Raw genomic sequence first — 20,948 nt, 5'->3', positions numbered from 1 at the left:
GGCCAGGGCTGTGTTTTTATTTTTATTTTTTAAATATTTCTTATTGATTTCAGAAAGGACGGGAGAGGGAGAGAGAAACATCAATGATGAGAGTGAATCATTGATCGGCTGCCTCTTGCACACCCCCTGCTGGGTATAGAGCCTGCAACCCAGACAGGTACTCTGACGGAGAATCAAACCTGCTGACCTCCTGGTTCATGGGTGAATGCTCAACCACTGAGACACACGAGCCGAGCCTGATCCTACTTTTGATTCTGATGTTCACTTGGGGGTGCTCTCCAAGATCACGTTTCTGGAAGTAAACTACCTGGATTAGAAACCTGGTATCCCAATTACAGCTGGGTGCTGGACCACTTGCCTTTGCTGTGCCTGAATTGCCGTTTGTAAAATGGGGATAATTATAGCGAACTTTGTAGTGTTATTGTAAGGCAGTGGTTTTCCAACTTTGGTGTGCGCCAGAATCTCCTGGGGGAGGGGGCGGGGCATGCTGAAACCCAGATCCCTTGGCCACACTCCAGAGTTTCTGATTCAGCAGGTCAGGAGTGACCCCCAGAATTTGCATTTCTAACACTTCACCAGCTGATGTTGCTGATCCATGGACCAAACTTTGAGAACATGATTGTGAGGACTAAATGAGTTATGTAACATATGTATCTAATCATGCCACATGTTTGCCACACAAGCTGTCTCCCCTCTCTATGCCTCAGTTTCCCAAGTATGGAGTAGGGGTGTCATAACTAATCCTCTACTGGAAATGCAGTCGCGGATGTTAAGGCATTCACTAAAACAACACCTGAAGGGGAGTTTTAGTAACTGGGATTACATGCCTGAACCTCCCTGTAAACAATCATATAAATGGTGCCACTTTAAAATGGAGCCAGAGCTGCCATCCCAGAGGGAGCTGCCTTATGCCTCAAATCTTTGAAAAGTAAAAAACAGGGCAAAGTAACCCTGGACAGGCCTCAGCAACCTTGTTTCCCTAAGAACTGTTTGCAGAGATAATAAGAAAGCAGTTATCGTGACTCATGGAATGATGACGACTAGACTGAAAACTTAAAACATTGTTTAGCATTCACATCACTATGTTGTTATCTGCACCAATAGAAATGCCTTCCTTCTATTGATGTAATTGTCCCCCTTCCCTGTCTCACAAATACCACTTGCCTCTGTCTCCTAATCAGAATATTGTTTGGGCTTTTGCCTGAATTAATGATTCCTTAATAACTATCCTTGCTGGTCTCAAATAAATGCTTGTTTGCCTCTCACCTTGAAAGGCCCCTTTATTCTTAGGGTAGCACTCCATTCTCAACACATCTGTGCTGGGTGGTCCAACAGACTGCAGGAGTTCGGGGTTGGCTCCTCCGGTGTGGATTGCTTCCCAGCGGTGCTGACCCCAGAACAGCTGAGAGTGGGGATACCAGAGGCATAAAAGACTCTTAGGACCCATCCCTCTCCTTAGATAAGTGAACGGATCCCAGAGAGCAAGTAGCACTCTGAGTGCCGGTTGAATGCCAGGCACACAGAGAAGGGGAGAGCCCGGCCGGCTTGCTCCAGTGGTTGAGCGTCGACCTATGAGCCAGGAGGTCACGGTTCAATTCCCCCCAGTCAGGGCACATGCCCAGGTTGCGGGTCAATCCCCAGTGTGGGGCATGCAGGAGGCAACTGATCAATGATTCTCTCTCATCACTGATGTTTCTATCTCTCTCCCTCTCCCTTCCTCTCTGAAATCCATAAAAAAAAAAATTTTTTTTAAAAAAAGAGGTGAAGGAAACCAACATTTACAGAGCCCTTCCTATGTGCCACGCACCATACATTCTCTACATTATCTCAGCAAATCCTTGCAACAACCCCATAGGGTAGATACCAGTATGAATGCAATTTGGTAGATGAGGAAACAGGTTCAGAGACGTCCAGTAACTGCTCTGAGGGCAAACGGTGATGGAGCTGGGGTTTGAACACAAGTCAGATTCCAGCCCCGTTTCCTTCCTCCATGTGTAGTGGTCTCTCTGCTGATCTGTCCCAGGGCTTTCCTCTGGCTCCATGTAGACCCAGTTCTGGTGCATTGTGGGTGTCCAGCCAGTTTAGGGAGAATCAATGTGAGTGAACTCTCAGAACCAGAGAAAGGCAGTTGAGGGGACACTTTCTCCAACGTCCAGCAGAGGGCGCCCTCCCACAGCCAGATTTCCAAAGCTGTTTCTGGGTGGCCACTTGGGTGACTCAGGAGAGCCTGGAGATTGGGTGTGGCTCTTAGGAGCCGCAGCCTGTGCGCTCCTTCCTTCCAGGCCCTCTTATAGAAATGTGCTTCCTAGGGGACCTGCCGAGGTGGGACTCCCGCCCGAAAGGGCCCAGGTGTGAGTAATAACCCCCCTTTTATGGGTGAGAAAATGAAGGCTGGAGACAGACAAGACCTCCCCAGGGCCCCCCAGCTGCTGCTGGCTGTTCTGGGAAGTGAGATTCGCCAAGCTCCCATTCCCCACTCAGCTGGGTGTGGCACAGACCAGGGCATCACGTTGCCACTCAGAGGCTTGAGGGCAGTGGGGGCGAGAAACCACTACTGTTTACCATGGGCCTTGCACTCATCTTCCTCTCACACATTTCTCTCCATCCTCACAACTGGTTATGTGCTCCTAGTCCCCCCGCATGTGAATAACCAAGGCTCCGTCAGTTCATGCACACAAGGCCACACAGCTGCAGCCCTCACCACCATCTGAACAAACCTGCTCTTTCTAGCTCGTGAGAACAAGTGAGGGGCCCAGTTACCCTTCTCCGTGCTGCCCCAGATACCAAGGCATGAGTCAGTCCGTCCTGGCCTCTTTCCCCCTGGTTTCACTTATTCATCTTCTGAGCCCCTACTGTGTGCTGGGGCCCACTAGAGTTGGAAGCTGTGTGTCACCAAGTCCCGTACTGTGTACTGAGCTCTCTTCTCCACCCGGGGGCTCAGGGGAAGATGATGTCACTGGCACTTAGCAGGTGTGCATCAAGGCCGTGGATAGCAGAAAGGGGCGGAGCCTGGGGGAGTTAGTGGAACACGCCCTCTTACACACACACACACACACACACACACACACACACACACACGAGGCTGGTTCAGGGGGAAGAGGCAGCAGCCTTTATTGGGTGCTATGGGTTGGCTGGCTTCAATCAAAGGCCACACACTTGATCTTGAAGTCACCTTCAGCTGTCAGGTAATTGATGGCCTCCAGGTTGAGGCGGTTGGGGAACTTGAAGGAGTACCCATCTGGCAGCTGGATGGTCAGGTCGGCCTGGTCGAAGGAGATGCACACCTTGGGAGAGGAAAAGGGCAGTGAGCAGTGTCCCCAGCGGGAGCCTCCGTGCAGCCACAGCCATGGCCCGCAGGCCACGGGCCCTCCCGGAGCCCTTTCCTCCTGTGGCCCTGACCGCTCTACCTCACCGGTGAGTCCGCTGAGGTTGGGGGAGGGGGATGACACAGCAGGTGAGAGAGGGAGAGAAGGGGGTGGGCAGGAAGCCCCCCCCAGCCCCCCCAGCCCCAGTCCCGAGCCCACCCAGCCCCCCCGGCCCCAGTCCCCAGCCCCGAGCCCACCTCTGCAACACTTCCAGGTTGGAAGGGGAAGGCAGTCTCCCGCTGCTCAGCCCCCCAGGCCCCGCCATCCTTGCTGTTACACACAATGGTGTTGATGTCTCCATGTATATTGAAGCGAGGGTTGAAGTGCAGGCACATATTGTTGTCATCTTTGCCCAGGTTCAGCGCGAAGCTAGGGGGTAACAGGTGGGAGGGATTGAGGCCTCCGAGGCCAGCTGTAGGCCAGCGGCAGCCCCCTCAGACCAACCATTCTCTGGCATGCAATGCCTAGAGCGCTGGGAGAATGCATTGAGCCCAGAGGTGAGAAACCACCTCCTTGATGTGTGACCTGGAACAGGTCCCTGCCATTCTCTGGGTCTCAGGTTCCTCATCTGCACAATGGGGGCCACACAAGAGGGAACTCTAGGGGTCTTGCTGTGCTGACAGCCAAGACACTTGCAGACTGTGGTTTGTGACCCAGCCCTTTGGCCGCGGTCGGAGACTCCCTCCAGATGACCTCTGGGAGTGCAAGTGTCCCCTCTGCCTTGTGTGTCTTTGTATCCGTGGTGCCCAGCACGATGCATGACATGCAGAAGGTACTCAATAGCTCTGGGGCGAATGAACAAATCACAACCCATTTGCTAAGTGGAGGAAATAGCAACCCTGGCCCCTGAGGTTTGGTAAGAATGAAATGAGTAATGCACGCGGCTCTGATGGTGTCAGCTGATCATCTCCGCACCGAGAGAGAGATCCGGCATCTCACATCCTCCACACAACCACCGACCCCTTGTTTTGGTTACTGATTAACAAACTGAGGCTCAATGCAGTTGGTTGACTAGTCCAAGGTCGGTCACATGGCTGGGGAGAAAACAGACCAGCGGGCTGAATGATGAGTGAAGGAAGGACTGAAGGAATGAAAGGTTGAGCACTGGGCTGCGAGTGAAGAACGCAGGAGAGAGGGACCGCAGAGAGAGAGAGCATTGGGCGGGCACCGTCTCATTTCCCTCTCCCCGCCCTGCAGCCTCAGGTCCCGCCCAGAGCCTGGAGGAGGGGGCAGGCCGAGGTGGGGGATGGAGCCGCAGCTGGTTTAGTTTAAGAGGCTCCAGTCGGGAGGGGAGGGGAGGGGAGGGGAGGGGGCGGCACTGGTGGAGGCATCCAGATCCCGCGGAAGAAGTGACTCATCCAGAAAACCCAGCTTTGGCCTGCGGCCACCAGAGAAGAGGCCAGAGTGGAGCCTGGCTGGCCACGCCCCTACCTGACCTCGGGCTGGACCCTCCGGCTCCCAGGCTCCCAGACCCGGCCACCGCCTCCAGCCACTCCCGCCTTCGCCCCCTCACCTCTTGGCGTCGGGGGCTATCTCGCCCCGCACTCGGAGGCACTCCCCAGGTTTGAGATTCAGGTTGCTGGCGACCAGATTCTGCAGGCAAGACCCCACCCAGACCGTTAGAGGATGCTGCGTCCCTGGGGGTGGGGTCGTCTCCACCTGGATCCTCTGACCCGGTCAACTGGGAAATCAGGTGCAAGTTCTAGCCTTTCTTTCTCTCTGTGGCCCTGGGCAATTCCCTGCTCCCAACCAGGCCAGTTTCCTGGTCGGTTTCGACTAAGGTTTTAGAATCCAAGTTCTAGATAGAAGGTTCTGCGGTTCAGTGTGGAGATTTTGGATTCGGGGTGCTCTGGTGCCTCATGGAACGGATGGCGAGAATCAGACTCTGTGAGTGAGGGAGTTGGTGCAAAGGAAGGTGGACGGAGGGGGTCGGCCCCTCTTTTGGAGAGGAAGGGCCTGGGGCTGCAGACCCCCCACCAGCCCCTCTGCAGAGGAGGGAGGTGGAGAGGAGGCCCCAGGAGCAGGGCCAGGCTCCCTTGGGAGGGAGCGAGGCCTTGGTCCGAGTTGGCAGTCTGGCTGGCTGGGGGTTAACAAGATTGAACGCACAGCTGAACTGCCAGCGAGTGGTTCCTCCTGCCAGAAACTTGAGCGGTTTCCCTCCGGGCCTGGGGAAGATTCCGGCCTCCTCTCCCCCGGCCCCCACCTGACCAGCCTGCACAGAACCCCTTCCACCCACTAACCGGGAGGCCCCTTTCCCGGGCAGCCATCTCGGGTCCTGGCGCCTTTTCAGACTCTCTAGAGCAGAGGGTGACTGGCCTGGCCGGGTGACTGGAACAGCTGCAGCGGGGGTGGCTTTTTGGGGTGGAGGAGGGGGAAGGGACAGTGGCCTGGGTGCCATCAAAGTGCCCCCCCCCCCTCAAGCTGGCCACACCCTTCCTACTCCTACTTCTCAGAGAGCTGCAGAATGTGGGACCTTGGCAGAAATAACTGTGCTGTCAGACCCTGGAGGAATCCAGAACATTCTTAAGCCCGAGAAAGTCTTGGGGGACCCTGGTGCCCACCCCCATCTTACAGATGGGGCCACTAAGGGCCCAGAAAAGAGAAGGTACTTGCTCATAGCCACACCGTGGGGGCTAGGACCCTGACTGCCCGCACCCTCCCAGCTGTCTGCCCCCACGCCACCCCGAGCCTTGGGGCGGGGTCCCCGCACTCACACAAGCCATGACTGAGGACAGAAGGATGGTCCTGGGGACTGCAGCACCAGCTGTCTGAAGACTCCACCCGAGAGATGGGCCCTGAGCCGCTCCCACCCTTTTAACGGGACCAGACCCCGGTGAGTCCCGCCTCCTGGAAGCTCAGCCAATTGCAAGTCAGGACAGGGATAGGGGCCACTGGAGGCGGAGTCCATGGACTTTTGCAGCCAGTTCTGGAGCAGAGCTGACCAATCAGAATGGTGACCCCCCCTCCATGCCTTCGTAGCCACGCCCCCAGGCTCCAGGCTCCACCTCTCATTCTCCCTCATCCCTCCCCAGCCCCACGAAAAAATTGTGCGGTGGCAGGGATTGGGGGAAGCCAGTGGAAAATAGTTTGAGGATGAGCTAGGCCCAGGAGTTGGCGGGAAGGGGCCTGGGGCCAGCAGGCTGAGCTAGGGGTACCCAGGGAAGAATGTGGAGGGGATGCAAGGTCCTTCGGGGAATTAGACCTGGGGTTCCTGAGGCTGCACCCTGGCACCGCCAGGCTGTGACCCCTTCTGTAGGCCTATGCAGAGGGCCCAGGACCCATTAACCACAAGGCCCTGCCCTACCCGGGCCTCCCCCGGAAGCAGGGATTGTGGCTGCAGCTCCGCGTGCTTGTCACTAATGATAAAGAAAGGCTGGGCCAGATGCCAAGTCTGAGCAGCTGCCAGGGTTCAGGGCTCAGGCCTCGGCCCTCCTGAGGCGCCTGCAGGGGATCCTCCAAGAGCCCCTGCTTGACAGCCTCTGGCCTGTCTGAGAGGGTCAGGTGGGAGCGAGGGTGAGCTGGGGGGTGACGGGGGGAGGCGGCTGCTGATCCAAGCCATGAGGGGTTAGGGTCCCTGCTCTGTGCACCCCGCCCACCCTCCTCACATCTCTCCCTCCAAGGCCAGGCACAGCCCTATCTTTCCCATCTGGTTAGCAGGTATTTTACTGAACACCTACTATATGCCTGGCCCTGAGCTGGTCTGAGAGGATTGAAAGAATGGAACCCTGCCAGTCCCTGCTCCCAGGCCGCCCACTGTTAGGGCAGAATCTGGCCATGAGCCCAGTGAAGGAATAGCATGATGTCAGCTCTAAGACAAGTCACCAGTAAGCACCTTGGTGGCATGGAGGCTGTCCAGAATGTGAAGGTGGCCTTGAAGGATGCATGGAGGAGGAGGGCTGGCGTCCCAGCCTGGGCAGAGGCTCCGAAATGAGAAAGCACAGACTTGAGGAACAGTGAGCATCTGGCCACGGCTGGAGTTTAGGGTTTGCTCTGGAAGCATGGAGCATGAGGCTGGGAGGCCAACAGTACCTGGATGAGGAAAGACCTCACTGAGGGGCTTGCACATGATCTTATCTGAGGGTGCTGGGGAGCCACAGAAGGTTATAGGGAAGGTGAGTATTGAGGCCAGATTTGGGCTTCAGGGAGGATCACTGTCGCAACAGAGTTGGGGGTGAGTTGGAGGGGTGCTCACATCACACTCAGGAACCAGGTGGAGAGAGGGGTGTGGGGAGCACTGGGCAAGGTGGGAAGCTACTAGGGCAGTTGCCAACGGGACTTTCTTCTCCAATCACTGTCCTTCTGAAATTGGCAGCACCAGAAAGGAAAGAAGATGTGGACCAGGAGCGACTCCCACCTGGAGGTCAGGCCAGCAAATCCACCCTGCTCTCCATTACCTCCCCAGCCCAGCCTCCACTGTCCCACACCCCACGGGCCACCTTCCTCCAGTGACTGCAGCCCACCCTGGCAGGGAGGACCGGGAGGACCGGGTGGACCTGGGATTGCCAGGCAGGCCCAGAGAGGAGGCTGGGCCGCACCCGCCGAGCCCCTTCCCCCTCCTCCCAGGCCCAGCCTGCGGCCTCGGAAATAACCACAGCAGCTGCACTTTTCCCTCCAGGGCCTCTCCCAAACCTCAACCTCGGGAGGGGGGGAGGGGTAGGGAGGGGTGGGTGGGGCCCAGCTCCACTGCCTTTCCTCTGTGCTTCTCCTCCAGGGGCCACAGGCACCCTCTCTGCCTGATCAAGAGTCAGGGCGTTTCAGGAGGAGGCCCAGTCCTTGCCCAGCTGCCACCGGGTGGGCCAGGCCGGCTGGGCCAGCCCAGTAGGCTCTCAGGGCCCCAGAGCTACTTCTCCATTCCTCCCCCTGGAAGACGGCCCACACCAGGAGTGTTTGCTGTCAGACAAGGGGCTGCTTACTCCTCTTCATCTGGGCGGGCGCGGGCTGGTAGGGAGAGATGGTGAGGGACGGTGTGGCACGGACAATAGGCCCCGGAAAGGCCCCTGTGGGAGTTTGGAGACTTGGGTGTTGGGCGTAGCCCTGCCATGCCCTCCCCGAGGCATCCTGGTAAGTCCCTTCTCCCTGCTTGCCTCAGTCTCCCCATCTGTACGTTGGGGAGGTGAAACCCTGCTCTGTACAAGGTTAGTACAAGGTGGAGTTCTGGTCTAAATAGAGGGTGTGTGTTTTTCATAGTCTCAGAAGGTCTTAGCTTCTTTTCCCAGGCTGTTTACCTTCCTGGGGTCAACACCTCTGGGGGGCCCCTCCACCCCCACTTTCTCCCCATCAGGGCCGGGGAGAGAGTCTTCAGATTCCAGTGTTCCTTGTAACAGGGCCTGTGGTTTTCCTGGGGGGAGGAACAGGGACAGGGTGGATTGTGTGGTGGCGCCCACTTATCTGCCAGGCCCTGTGCCTGGCGCCTCGCTTTCATACATTATCTCATTTCATCTTCTCCTCACCTCTTCTTGTCTGCATTCCGGGCTGCACTGCACAGGGAAGCGGCTCTGGGCCCTGAAATGAAGCTGATGTTAGAAACAGGAGAAGAAAGGCAAGTGCTGCCCTGGCCGGTTTGGCTCAGTGGATAGAGTGTCAGCCTGCGGACTGAAGGGTCCCTGGTTCGATTCCGGTCAAGGGCACATGCTTGGGGTTGCGGGCTCGAATCCCCAGTGGGAGGCGTGCAGGAGGCGGCCAATCAATGATTCTCTCATCATTGATGTTTCTCTCTCTCTCCCTCTCTCTTCCTCTGTGAAATCAAAAAAGAAAGAAAGGCTTGGGGCTGCCTGACTGTGACTGTAGCCAAGTCCTTGACCTCTCTGCACCCGCTTCCAGGCCTGGAAAGTGGGATGGTCCCCAGGCGCCGGCTGGTTGGAGGATGACAGGATGATGTGTGAGGGACTCAACATTAGTTCTCTGCCCCTCCCCAGGCCAAGGCCCCTCCCCCAGCGTTCTCTCCCCCTCACCATTCTGCAATGGACGCAGTTCGCTCTCCGAAGTCCTCCATCCTCCAGGCCTGTCCTGCAGGCTGCACCTTGGTTGCTGCATGAGATGGGCTCGGCTTGCTCGGACAGGGGATCCAGAGCGGTGCGGCCCTCCCAGCCTGCCCTGCCCCTGCGAAGGCTGTGCCTCCTCCAGCTGGCAGTGGCGGAGAGGGCTGCTGGGCCCACTGAAACACATCCACACCCGCTGCCCCCCCTGGGTGGCAGGTGGGGAAGGTGTGGTGGTCGGAGCCAGGAGTCCTGGGAGTCCGAGCAGGGAGGGACATAGCAACCACCGGCCACAGTGGCCACTTGACCAGGTCACACGGGAAGCTAGGGCTGACTGAGCCTTTATCTGCTGAGCCAAGGAGCGAACGCTGTGGGCCTGGCAGATCTGAACCTCACACAAGGATCTTTTTTGGATCCTGTTCCATGAAGGGTAGAAAGGACTTGTGTGGGGGTGGAGAATGCCTGCCCCCCCTGCCCCCCGACTTCAGGCACTTTCCTACTGGTTGGTGCAGGAGCCTGCCTCCCAACGCCCAGCTTACCTTGCTCACCCTCGCCTTTCTTGCCTTTGCTTGTGCGGTCCCTCCCACCCAGCCACTCCCCAAACACAGCAGAGGCCTGTCACTTGTGCCTTCCCACCTGCTTCTGTCCCCCTCCCCCCCAACCCCCTCTGACCACAGGCCCTGACTCGTCTTCAGTGAACAGTCCCTCTTCTATGAGGTCTGGCAGGATTCATTAGCCCCCCAGGGCTCAGGCACCAGTCTTGTTCAGTGTTTTTTTTTTTTTTTTAAACATTTTCTTTTGTCCTAATTATAGACTTACAGGGAGCTAAGGGCTTTTTAAGAGCTTAGAAAATATTTGAGATCTGAAGAAAGAAAGGAAAAAAAAAAGTATTGGCTCCCAAATCCTAAAACGGCAAAGCTGGAATTAATAAATGTTTACTGTGTTCAAACGTAAAGGGGGATCGTTATAAAAATTGTGTTATATTTTAAAACAATTTTGTAGGTTGAATTTTCTTACTTCAAAAGTGGGCCCCAAGTCTTCCTAGAGGTTGGCCACTCCTAAATTAGATCCCCATAGCCAAATAATGTCGGAAATAAAACTATTAAAACACATTGAAAAACGTATAGAAAAAACAACAACATTCCACATATATACAATATGGGATGTGGGTGATTTTTCATGTTTTCTGCGATGTGCCTGGGCCTGTGTATCAGGAGTTTTTGGCTGCAAAACGTTGGAAATTGCTTTGAAGCGAAAGGAAACGCTCACATAACAAGAAGTTTGGAGCTAGGAGGTTTCCATGGCAAATTAATTCAGGGGCTCAGTGAAATCATCAAAGGTCTGGGTTCTTGTCTGGCCTTGGATTGCGGCTGTGTAGACAGTCCTTGCTCTTAGGAGAGATGAGCTGATAAAGACTTGGGGTGAACTGTCTTTTGACATCTGCAGTGTACTCTCAAATGAATCCGTTAGAAAGGTAAGTGTAGCCCTGGCTGGTTTGACTCAGCGGATGGAGCATCGGCCTGCGGACTGAAGGGTCCCAGGTTCGATTCTGGTCAAGGGCATGTACCTGGGTTGCGGGCACATCCCCAGTAGGGGGGGCATGCAAGAGGCAGTTGAATCGATGTTTCTCTCTCATCGATGTTTCTCTCTATCCCTCTCCCTCTCCCTTCCTCTCTGTAAAAAATCAATAAAATATATATATATAAAAAAAAGAAAGGTAAGTGTGAAGAACCACTCGGCAAATTGGGCAAATGTCAACAACGGGGAACCCAGGCGAAGGGCATATGGATGTTTATTTGCTGTTCTTACTCCTTTCCTGTTGGTTTGAAATGTTCCTAAATTAAAAGTTGGAGAATGTGAGATAATAAATGTATAATTGGTCTCTGACCCCAGTTAGTGGCAGAGTTCCTAAAACCCTTGTAATTTCCCAAGCAATAGAGATGCTAAAAGCATCTTTTGTCTTCATATGTGGTCTATGACCCAAATTCCTGACATGGAGCCCCTAAATCCCTTGGGATTTCCTGGGCGATAGGAATATCTTTTTTTGGTTTGTTTTTATTTTAGAGAGGGAGGAAGGGAAAGGGGGAGAGAGAGCTACCTCGCTGGGTTGCCTCTCATGCATATGTGCCCTGACTTGGAATCGAACCCATGACTTTCCGGTGCATGGGACAAGGCTTTAACAGAGCCACACCGGCCAGGGCAGGAAGATCTTTTGTTCTAATGAGGTGACTCTGGGTGGGCTCCTGTTTGGCTTCAGGGCTGGTCACCAGAAATACCAAGCCATAATTAGAAGCTTGGGCCTCTCAGCACCCCCCCCTCCCCGCCCCCATCCCTACCCTCCAGGGAGGGGAGAGGGGCTGGAGCTTGAATTAGCAATCAATCTCGACTACTCCATGAAACTCCACAAAACTCCCCAAAGTGCAGGGTGTGGCGAGCTTCTGGATTGGTGGACATACCACATGCTCGAGGGTGGCAGCTGCTGGGCCTCGCCCTGCGTATCTCTTCACCTAGCTGTTCATCTGTGTCCTTCATCATACCCTTCATCACATAATAAACCGGCACACACAAGGGTTGCCCTGAGTTCTCCAAACCATTATGGCAAAATATCCAGCCTGAGAAAGGGACCAGGGGAACGCCCGATGTATAGCCAGTTGGTCAGAAGGACAGGTGACAACCTGGGACCTGGGACTGGCATCGGAAGTGGGCAAGTCTGGTGGGGCGGACCCCTTAGCCTGTGGGTTCTGCACACACTCTGGGCTGTGTCAGAATTGCATTAAGCTGTAGGACACCCCGTTGGTGTCCAAAGAAAACTGGAGAATTGCTTGATGTCGAAAACCCACACATGTGGTGTCAGAAGCATTCTGTGGGTAGAGGGCACCATTTTCCCTTTCAGTTGGCGCCAGAGAAGTGGGATTTGCTAGAACGGCCCTGGCTCATGGAAACGTGGTTTGGGAAGGGAACAGAAGGGCGGGCATGAGGAACCCTCGACTCCTGGGTGCCACGTCCTCAGTCACCATGGTGTGGGCCAGTAGCTGTGCGCCAGCTCCTGTGAACGTTATCAGTGGAATTTAGAGATGACTCGGACTCTCGGGGAGCCGGTTTACTGGATGCGTAAGAAAACAGAGCCCTAACCGGTTTGGCTCAGTGGGTAGAGCGTCGGCCTGAGGACTGAAAGGTCCCAGGTTCGATCCCGGTCAAGGGCACGTACCTTGGTAGTGGGCACATCCCCAGTAGAAGGTGTGCAGGAGGCAGCTGATCAATGATTCTCTCTAATCATTGATGTTTCTCTCTCCCTCTCCCTTCCTCTCTGTAAAAAATTCAATAAAATATATTTTTTTAAAAAAGGAAATAGGAACCCACAAAAAAACAAACAAAATATATAGTCCCGTGGTTATGATTATTGGTAACAGCTAAAATGAAATTGAGTGGTGGGTGGAATCTTGATTTCAGAATCTGAGTTTGGGCCACTAGCCTCAAAGTCACCCCCAAAGGGAAAAATTACTCAGGGCCAACAGAAAGGACCTCTAGGACGGGGTGGGGAACCTTTTTTCTCCCAAGGGCCATTTGGATATTTATAACAGTATTTGTGGGCCATACAAAATTATCAACTTAAAAATTAGCCTGCTGTATTTGGTTAAACATTTCATTAACTCACCCCCAATGCCTTGGCAGGGCCTTATTCGGCCTGTGGACCGGACGTTCCCCACCCCTGCTCTGAGGCATCTGGTCACCAAGAAAGTAGTCACGTGGGGGGGAAGATGGGGGGCAAAACCAGGAAACTATTTAAACCAGGGGTATAGCCCGAAGGGTTCATTTTGTGAATTGGTGTCATCAGTTTCCTGAAATAGTAACAACCGGGAATCCAGGTGAAGCGTGCTTTGTGCCATTCTTGCGCTTTTTTCTGTTGATGTGAAACTTTTTAAAAATTTGCCAGAACCGGTTTGGCTCAGTGGATAGAGCGTTGGCCTGCGGACTGAGAGGTCCCGGGTTCGATTCCAGTCGAGGGCATGTACCTGGGTTGCGGGCACATCCCCAGTAGGAGGTGTGCAGGAGGCAGCTGGTCGATGTTTCTCTCTCATCGATGTTTCTAACTCTCTCTCTCTCTCCCTTCCTCTCTGTAAAAAATCAATAAAATATATTTTTTTAAAAAAATTAAAGGTTGAACAACCCTAGCAAGTTCTTTCCATCTTTTTGCTCCACAGTCACACAGTAGAGCAATGTGTTGGGTCACACCTCATGATCACAGAATGGCTGCAGCAGCTTCTATACCCAAAGCCAGAAGAGTGGGTCCCTGCTCCGTGTCCTTCTTTGAAAGTGAGGCAAACATTTCTAGAATCTCCCCTCATGTCTTATTGGTCAGAAGTACACCACAAAAAACAAAACGAAATTTAAAAAAAACACAAAAAAACGACAAACAGAACAAATAAACAAGAAGTGCATCCCAGGTCCATGGCTACCCACTCCCTGGCTAGGGGAAACCAAGTAACCATGACTGGCTTAGACTTAGGCTTGAAACAACAGAGATGCACTGCCTGGGACGGGGATGCCCCCCCATCTGACTCACATGCCGCCAAGTGCTCCGAGGGAAACCAGGATCCCGTCAGCAAGGAAGGTGGGGGGTGGCTCTTGGTCCGGAGTGAGGCCAGGGCGGCCAGTACTGCCCTTCTCCGGGGGGCACATGACTCAGGCTGGTCAGCATCTGTGCGCCATCCCCTTGGGCACAGGCTGAGCCAGGCAAGGGACCCAAGTCTGCCCTGGGATGTTGGTGGCGAGAGGTACCACTGTCTGGGAGGCAGCACAGCCGAGGCAGACACGGGAGCGTGCTGGATCGTCTCATGGGGGCGGCCATAGACCCCCTCACGCCTTAGCCGGGTGAGCTGAGTTTCTGTCACAGCCTCAAGTCTCCGCAAGTGCCATCTGCTGACTTTGTCGGTGACGGCCTGGCCTTGAACAGACACGGCACCTCCCAGCTGGGCATCGGTAGGCCATTTCGGGCTGCTCTGTGGCCAGCTCAGAGCTGGGCAGCCACTCTGCAGGAGGCGCTGGGAGGCCTGGAGGGGCTCAGGGTAGCAGGGCACAGGCATAGCAGCACCCCGGATGCCCGAAGGGGGGTGCCCCAGTATCTCACCCCAGCACCCAGAGGGTGGGGACCCTCAGTCTCTACCAAGAGGGGGCTGCAGCCTTCTGGAGTCAGCCACAAATTCAAACCCTGCCTCAGCTGATCTCCTTTCTAGACGTGCGCTCTTGTGAAAGTTAGCATCGCATTTCCAACCTTCATCCCCAAGACCTTCCTAAGAGGGGACGCGTGATACAAGCTTGCTGGGTTTCTGAGGGACTGAAACAAATTCCTACGTAAGGACACAGCGGGGGATGAGCCCCACAGCTTAGGCACTAGGCAGAGAACACGCTGGAGCTGGGACGGCCCACTTCGCCCGGGGAAGGCCGTGGGGGCGTTTTGGGGAGATGGGGCTCAGCCAGGGGCTCTGCCTCCCGGCCCACCTCGAACAGACATGAACCCAGAGACACTCCCACTCGCAGTTTATTAAGTCCGGGAGGACTAGTCACAACAGGGGTGGAGATGGCAGGGAAGGCCCAGCCCCCACCCCCACCATCACCAGCACATAATAAATAAATAACAGGCGGGCACAGGGGAGAAGTGGCACAGCAAACACTGACGGCACAGGGAGGGGCACAGGCGTCCCCACTCGAGTTGTGGCCACCGTTAACACTGGACCGTGATCAGGGGAGGGCGGGCTCTGGGCTACAGAAGCCCGCAGAGCCACTCAGTGGCTCCTGGTTAGCAGTCTTGATGGCGGGGGGGGGGGGGTGTCTTTAGTATGTGGACCTTATATCGACAGAAACCTGGACCCCTGCCTCATCCAGTCAGACCAAGATGGTCAAGAGACCACCGTCTCTGACGTCTGCTCTAACGAGGACCTGAAAGACCAATGGGTCACTATTACCTGCACTACTGGTCTACCCAGGGTCTAGGACGTGAGAGGGCCGTTATCATTTAGCCTTCTGATTGGTCCAGTCAGGCTCCAGAACACCAAAGGGTCATTGTTACCTGGGCTCCCAACTAGTCTACTCAGAACCCAACATCAATGAATCACTATGACTTAGCCTTCTGATTGGTCCAGTCAGGCTCCAGAACACCAAAGGGTCATTGTTACCTGGGCTCCCAACTGGTCTACTCAGAACCCAACATCAATGAACCACTATGACTTAGCCTTCTGATTGGTCCATTCAGGGCTCAGGACAATACGGTTTGTGGTTCCCTAGACCTCTGATTGGTCAACAGGAACCCAAGGCCAGGACACGGGGAGCAGGTAGAGCTCTGGAGGCCCCAGGGAGAGGTGAGGAAGTTAAGGGCTCAGGGTTGGGGGAAATCTTCAGTGGCCATCAGGGCCCAGATTTCAAGAAGGGGAAGTCACAGGAAATAAGGCCACCTTGGCTGGGTCATGCCAGGGCAAACCAGTGCGGCAAGGGCAGCAGCCAAGTGTGCTCAGCCACCCCTGGGGGTACAAGGGTCCTAAAACCTTCCCTGGGTCCCAGCCCTACCAGGGTGTGGAAACTGGGGCTGGAGAGCCAGTGGCAATTAATGCAGCTCCTGGCCCGTCCCCTCCATCTATGGGATCAGGGTGGGGCAGGGGTGGGGCTGCGGTTACAGGTCAGGTGGGCTCAGTCCTCTAGCCCATCCATTAAGTCTGCGATGCTCTCCACATAGTAATGGGGCACCAGGTCATGCTTGCTGGCCGCCAGGTAAGCCTGGGCGTCCTCCAGGCGAGAGACGCCCGTGAGCGTGAGCACGGTGGTCATGCCACAGCGGTGGCCGAAGAGGATGTCGGTCTCCAGGCGGTCGCCCACCATGAGCATGCGCGCCGGGTCCAGGCTGAAGTGCTCCGTGATGCACTCGAACATGTAGGGGCTGGGCTTGCCCACCACCAGGGCCTGGCGTCCCGAGGCGGTCTCCACTGCAGCAGCCAGGCTCCCGGTGCCTGCAAGGAGACGGACTCGGTCAGTGTGGGGAGGCTGCCAGGAAGGAATCCAGGCCCTGAAACCGGAATCGGCAGGGAGGCCGCTTGGCATGGGGGTACAATTAGGCACTGGAGCCCTGGTGAGGTGCTCAGTTGGTTAGAGCGTTGTCCTGATCCGCTAAGGTTGCAGGTTCGATTTCTGGTCAGGGCATGTACAAGAATCAACCAATGAATGTACACATTAGTGGGACAAATGGACGTTTCTCTCTTTCTAAAATGAATTTTTGAAAAAAATTAGGCACTGGAGTCCAAAGGCCTGCTTCCAATCTTAGTGCAGTGGTGAAGAGGCCAGGCTCTGCAACCAGAATTCAGACTCATCTCCACCTTTCTCAGGCAGGCTGTTTCACCTGTGCCTCAGTTTCCCCCTTCCCTAATATGGCACTAATCTCCTGGGGGTATTGTAAGGAGTCGTAACAGAGGCTCACCGTTTTACCCTGGCAGCTGTGTGCCTTCGGGCAAGCTGTGCGCCTCTCAGAGCTCCCTTGGACCTGCCGGAAAAGGAAGACCCAAGGAATGCCTACCTTCAAAGAGGCGCTAACGCAGCCTCACGGGGCAAGTGCTCTGGAAATGGAACAGCACTTCCCAGACAGCGGTTGTGGTTATGGCTACCGGAATGTGCGCTCCTGGCATTGGAAACTGGCGCAGCCCTTTTGGAACACAGCAGGGCACAGAACCGCTCGCACCTCTGACCCAGTCAGCCTCCGCCGGGACAGCGGTCACAAGAAGAGAATTCAGGCTGGAGACAAAAAGCTACATGCCTGACGATGTCTGTGGCCACAGTAACTAGAATACCCAAAACGGTGGGCCACGCCCAAGTGTTTAACAATAGGGGGACTGTTTAGAAAAGGACAGCCAAACTCCTGGCCATCTGCCCCACACAATGAGTTCACTGTGCCCGTCCCACAGGCACAACTTTGTGCCAGAATGTTCTGCCTTCACATTAATGTCCCTGAACAAATGAGGATGATGATGACAGTAATTACAATTTACTAAGCGCATTTTAAAGTGCCAGGGCTGGGCTGGTGCTCACGGAAGCCCATTTTACAGATGAGAAAGCCGATGCTCAGTGATGTTAAGTAACTGGTCCAGGGTTGCACAGCTTAAAAAGTGGCAGATAAATTGCATTCAGGTGGGTACGCATGTGTTGGCTTAGCTTCTACACATTTGGGAGTCCCGAATGTTTCATTTTCAGGAATTCTGTCAGCTGGTGGTTAAACAAAGCCATTGTCTAAAGTCCACTTATATAAAGTTACAATAAAATGAATTATGTTTAAAACAAAGGCAATTCTCAAAACTCATCACCTCCTAATGATTTTACCATTATCTGTGCTCCTAACATGATTTATAGCTGTACCAATGGAAATACGATGTAATGGTGTGCACACATCTTCCCAATTCCATGTTCAGTGACTTCACATTGGTAGCTTGAAAATCTGCCATGGTGGGAGTATTCACCCCATGGACACTGGCAAGTGGTAATAATCAGGGTGCTGCAGCCCTAGCCGATTTGGCTCAGTGGATAGAGCATTGGCCTGTGGACTGAAGGGTCCCAGGTTCGATTCTGGTCAGGCTCAATCCCCAGGAGGCAGCTGATCAATGATTCTCTCTCATCTTTGATGTTTCTCTCTCTCCCTCTCCCTTCCTCTCTGAAATAAAAAAAAAAAAAAAAAAAAAATCAAAAAAATCAGGGTGCCCCAATTTACTACACATTATCAGTTGGTCTGACCCCAAGGCTCTGGCCGCCTACCTCCCTTCTCACAGTGAAGCCAAAGGCTCAGAAGGGTAAAGTGGCCCCAGACGAGGAGGAACTTCCCCTGTGTCACAGGACTGGGCACACTGGGAGGTGCTCCCTGACATCTGACTTAGAACTCGCCTGCTGTTTTCATAAGAAGTGGGTAGGGAAGAAAAGCCATTTGCCCCCTGGGTGAGAGATTCCCTCTAGGATGGGAACGGCTCAGCTGAGTCACCCCAAACTATTTCTCTCGGCTCAAGAAAGTTCTTAGCAGCCGGCTTCTTCCTTTCCTACCAGGACAGAGCTGATCACCCTTGGTCCCCAGCTCCCATTTTATCCACTCAGCTAATACTTACTGAGCCCAACTACACACCAAGCACTGTGCTAGGCACTGGGACAGAGCCGTGGACACAACAAAGAGCCCTACCCTGGGGGAGCGGGTTTCCTAGCTGGGGAGTCTATGAACGTAATTCTGTCCTCAGACCACCATGATCCTCTTCTCTCAACATCCTATAATCCAAGACTGTCACATGTTTTGGTGGTGACGTATTCCTAAAACAGCAGGCATTTCTATTTGGCAGCTGGAGTGGCTGCCACATGGTTACAAGGAGACCTGCAGGGGGAGGAAGAATGGAGGTGAGAGATGGGCATTATTTCAGATTTTATGCATAACAGAGGCCTTCATTAATATTTACATACCACTGTCTCAAAGCTGCATCACTCAGTGTGCAAACGTGACAGCAGCGCTGTATTTCTCGTCTTTGTTAAGCCTCTGCCTCCCCCTCTAGGCTGTGAGAATGACCAGCAAGGCACGGCCAAGTGGGTGTTGAGACGGAAGTGGCAGGCACGGGAGGGCCTGGTCTCCTCCACGCCACCTTTCCTGAGTCCTGGGGGCCTCTTAACCCACAGCCTTAGCCTGAGCTTTGAGGCCTCCGGGGAGAGATTCACTTTTCATAGCGTGGCTTAGGGCTGGGGGGAGCTACTGGGGCGGGGCAGGAGGCGGCTCACCTTGGATTTATGGGAAAACTGAGACTGACATGGCCATGCAGCAAGTAGGTGTGCAACAAAGACAGGGAGGTCTAGAACTACAGATGCCCAGCTTGGAACTGGTTCTGCCACGGCCCAGGCCCTAGTCCATGTTTCCTCCCCTACGCCGCCCTGTTCTGCAAGATGTCTCCTCTAGGAAGCCTTCCCAGACCCCTAAGCTCCAGGCTCTCCCTGCCACCCCATCATAACACACACCCTCCATGAGTACCATCCTTGCCCCGCCAGGATTTGGTACCAACAACTGCCAGGGGCAGTCACCAGCAAGGAGGAGGTGATGGGAGAGCTGTCCCTGCCCTCAGCCTACTGACTGACTGGGGTACTGACTTGTCCACATGCTCACTACTATCAGTTAGCCTCCGCTACCATCCGCTCTTACCTAACTGGAACCTTCCAAGATGCAGGACCCCCCGCCTGCTCCGGCCTCCTCTGCCGGTCTGAACACCCAGATGACAGCAGTGAAGAGCGCCTTGGATGGAGGGGGTGGGTGCTGGGTGGCCACAAGATGCAAGTTCTAGTTCCCTGACCTCCTGGGCAGCTCACTCCCCCTCTCTGAGCCTCAGTTCCTTTAACTGAGAAATGGGACAATGACCCCCATCTCCAGAATAATTTGGAAAGTAAATAAGAACAGATACGGAGATGCTGTGACATGACAGCTCTGGATACAACTTCCATCATCTGAGCACCTAAGCGCACAGATCAATCTTCACTCCGGTGAAACTGGCATGGTTAGCATTCCCATTTCACAGCCAGGAGAAACGACCTGTGGTTATGTAACCGAAAAGATTACAGAGCCCTGGATGGGAGCTGGACTCAGGTCAAACTCCAACCACCTCCTGTGCACACCTGCCCCTGGACATGGTGTCCCAACTCTCCCACAGCAAGACGGTCCTTCCAGGTTTTGTCCTCAAATCTCCGACCTCACCCCAATCGCGGGTGAGACAAAATGACAGGATTCCTTGGGGCTGGTTCAGGAAGGATAGGGCTGGGAGTAGGGGTACCTGGACTCCGTATCTGTCACACAAGGACACCACTGCTGCCCCTCACCTGCAGGCAGGGAGGTGAAAGCCCAGGTCGTCCACCCACCCTCGCGCTCACCAGGAGTCCGGCTGCCGTCGCTGAGCGGGTGCCACGGGTCGCGATCGGTGGCCACGAGCAGACAGTCGGGGTCGCGCAGGTGCGCGCACGCCTCGCGCAGCTTGGCGAAGGAAAAGTGCTCGTCGTAGCCCACGAGCACGGCACGTACGCGCGGGGCCGCGCCCGGGTCTTCGCCGGGGTCCCCGGCCAAGCGCAGCCCCGCAGCGCGCAGCTCGGAGCGCAGCCCCTCGCCACCCAGCACGAACACCGAGCCAGGCGCGTCCAGGCGCTGGCACAGCAAGCGCGCGGCGCACAGCGCGGAGCTGAAGAGCTGCTCGGCGTGCAGCCCCCCAAAGCCGAGGCGCGCGAAGCGGAGGGCCAGCTCTGGCCGCGCGCGCCGGCTGTTGTTGCTCACGAACAGCGCCGCCTTGCCGGCCCGCGCCAGCCGCTCCACCAGCTCCGGGGCGCCCGGCACAACGCGCTCGCCGTTCCAGAGCACCCCGTCGCAGTCGAACAGAACCCCCTGCGCCCGGCCCAGCACGTCGCGCAGGGCCGGGCCGCACAGCCGCTCGCAGCGCGCCATGCAGCCAGCTGGCTGCCCGCACGCCCGCGCCGCGCCGCGTCGCTTTCTCTCCGCGGGCACGGTGCGCTCGCCCGCATCCCGCTAGCCCCTCGCACCTGCCAATAGGCGCGCAGGATGGGCCAGGGGGTGGGGTTA

General features: G+C 55.2%; 2 protein-coding genes across 4 annotated transcripts; both read right to left on the bottom strand.

The window, feature by feature from the left end:
* Positions 1-3,086: 3,086 nt before the first annotated feature.
* LGALS1 (galectin 1) lies at positions 3,087-6,158 on the bottom strand. Its single transcript, XM_081082592.1, has 4 exons — positions 6,080-6,158; positions 4,879-4,958; positions 3,563-3,734; positions 3,087-3,284 (listed from the first exon to the last, which is right to left on the bottom strand). The coding sequence occupies exons 1-4, from the start codon at positions 6,086-6,088 to the stop codon at positions 3,138-3,140; spliced, it is 408 nt and encodes a 135-aa protein (XP_080938718.1). The 5' UTR covers positions 6,089-6,158; the 3' UTR covers positions 3,087-3,137.
* Positions 6,159-14,861: 8,703 nt separating this feature from the next.
* PDXP (pyridoxal phosphatase) lies at positions 14,862-20,865 on the bottom strand. Of its 3 annotated transcripts, XM_081082591.1 has the most exons (3): positions 20,252-20,848; positions 18,537-18,722; positions 14,862-16,338 (listed from the first exon to the last, which is right to left on the bottom strand). In XM_081082591.1, the coding sequence occupies exons 1-2, from the start codon at positions 20,811-20,813 to the stop codon at positions 18,568-18,570; spliced, it is 717 nt and encodes a 238-aa protein (XP_080938717.1). In that variant the 5' UTR covers positions 20,814-20,848; the 3' UTR covers positions 14,862-16,338; positions 18,537-18,567. The 3 variants fall into 3 exon arrangements, with proteins under 3 accessions (XP_080938717.1, XP_080938716.1, XP_080938715.1); XM_081082590.1 differs by lacking the exon at positions 18,537-18,722 and having other exon boundaries at positions 20,252-20,865; XM_081082589.1 differs by lacking the exon at positions 18,537-18,722 and having other exon boundaries at positions 20,201-20,861.
* Positions 20,866-20,948: the final 83 nt, after the last annotated feature.

The sequence above is a fragment of the Myotis nattereri genome, assembly GCF_964212035.1.
Source record: "Myotis nattereri genome assembly, chromosome: 2".
NCBI classification, from domain to species: domain Eukaryota; kingdom Metazoa; phylum Chordata; class Mammalia; order Chiroptera; family Vespertilionidae; genus Myotis; species Myotis nattereri.
This window is presented reverse-complemented; position numbering and strand designations above follow the sequence as displayed.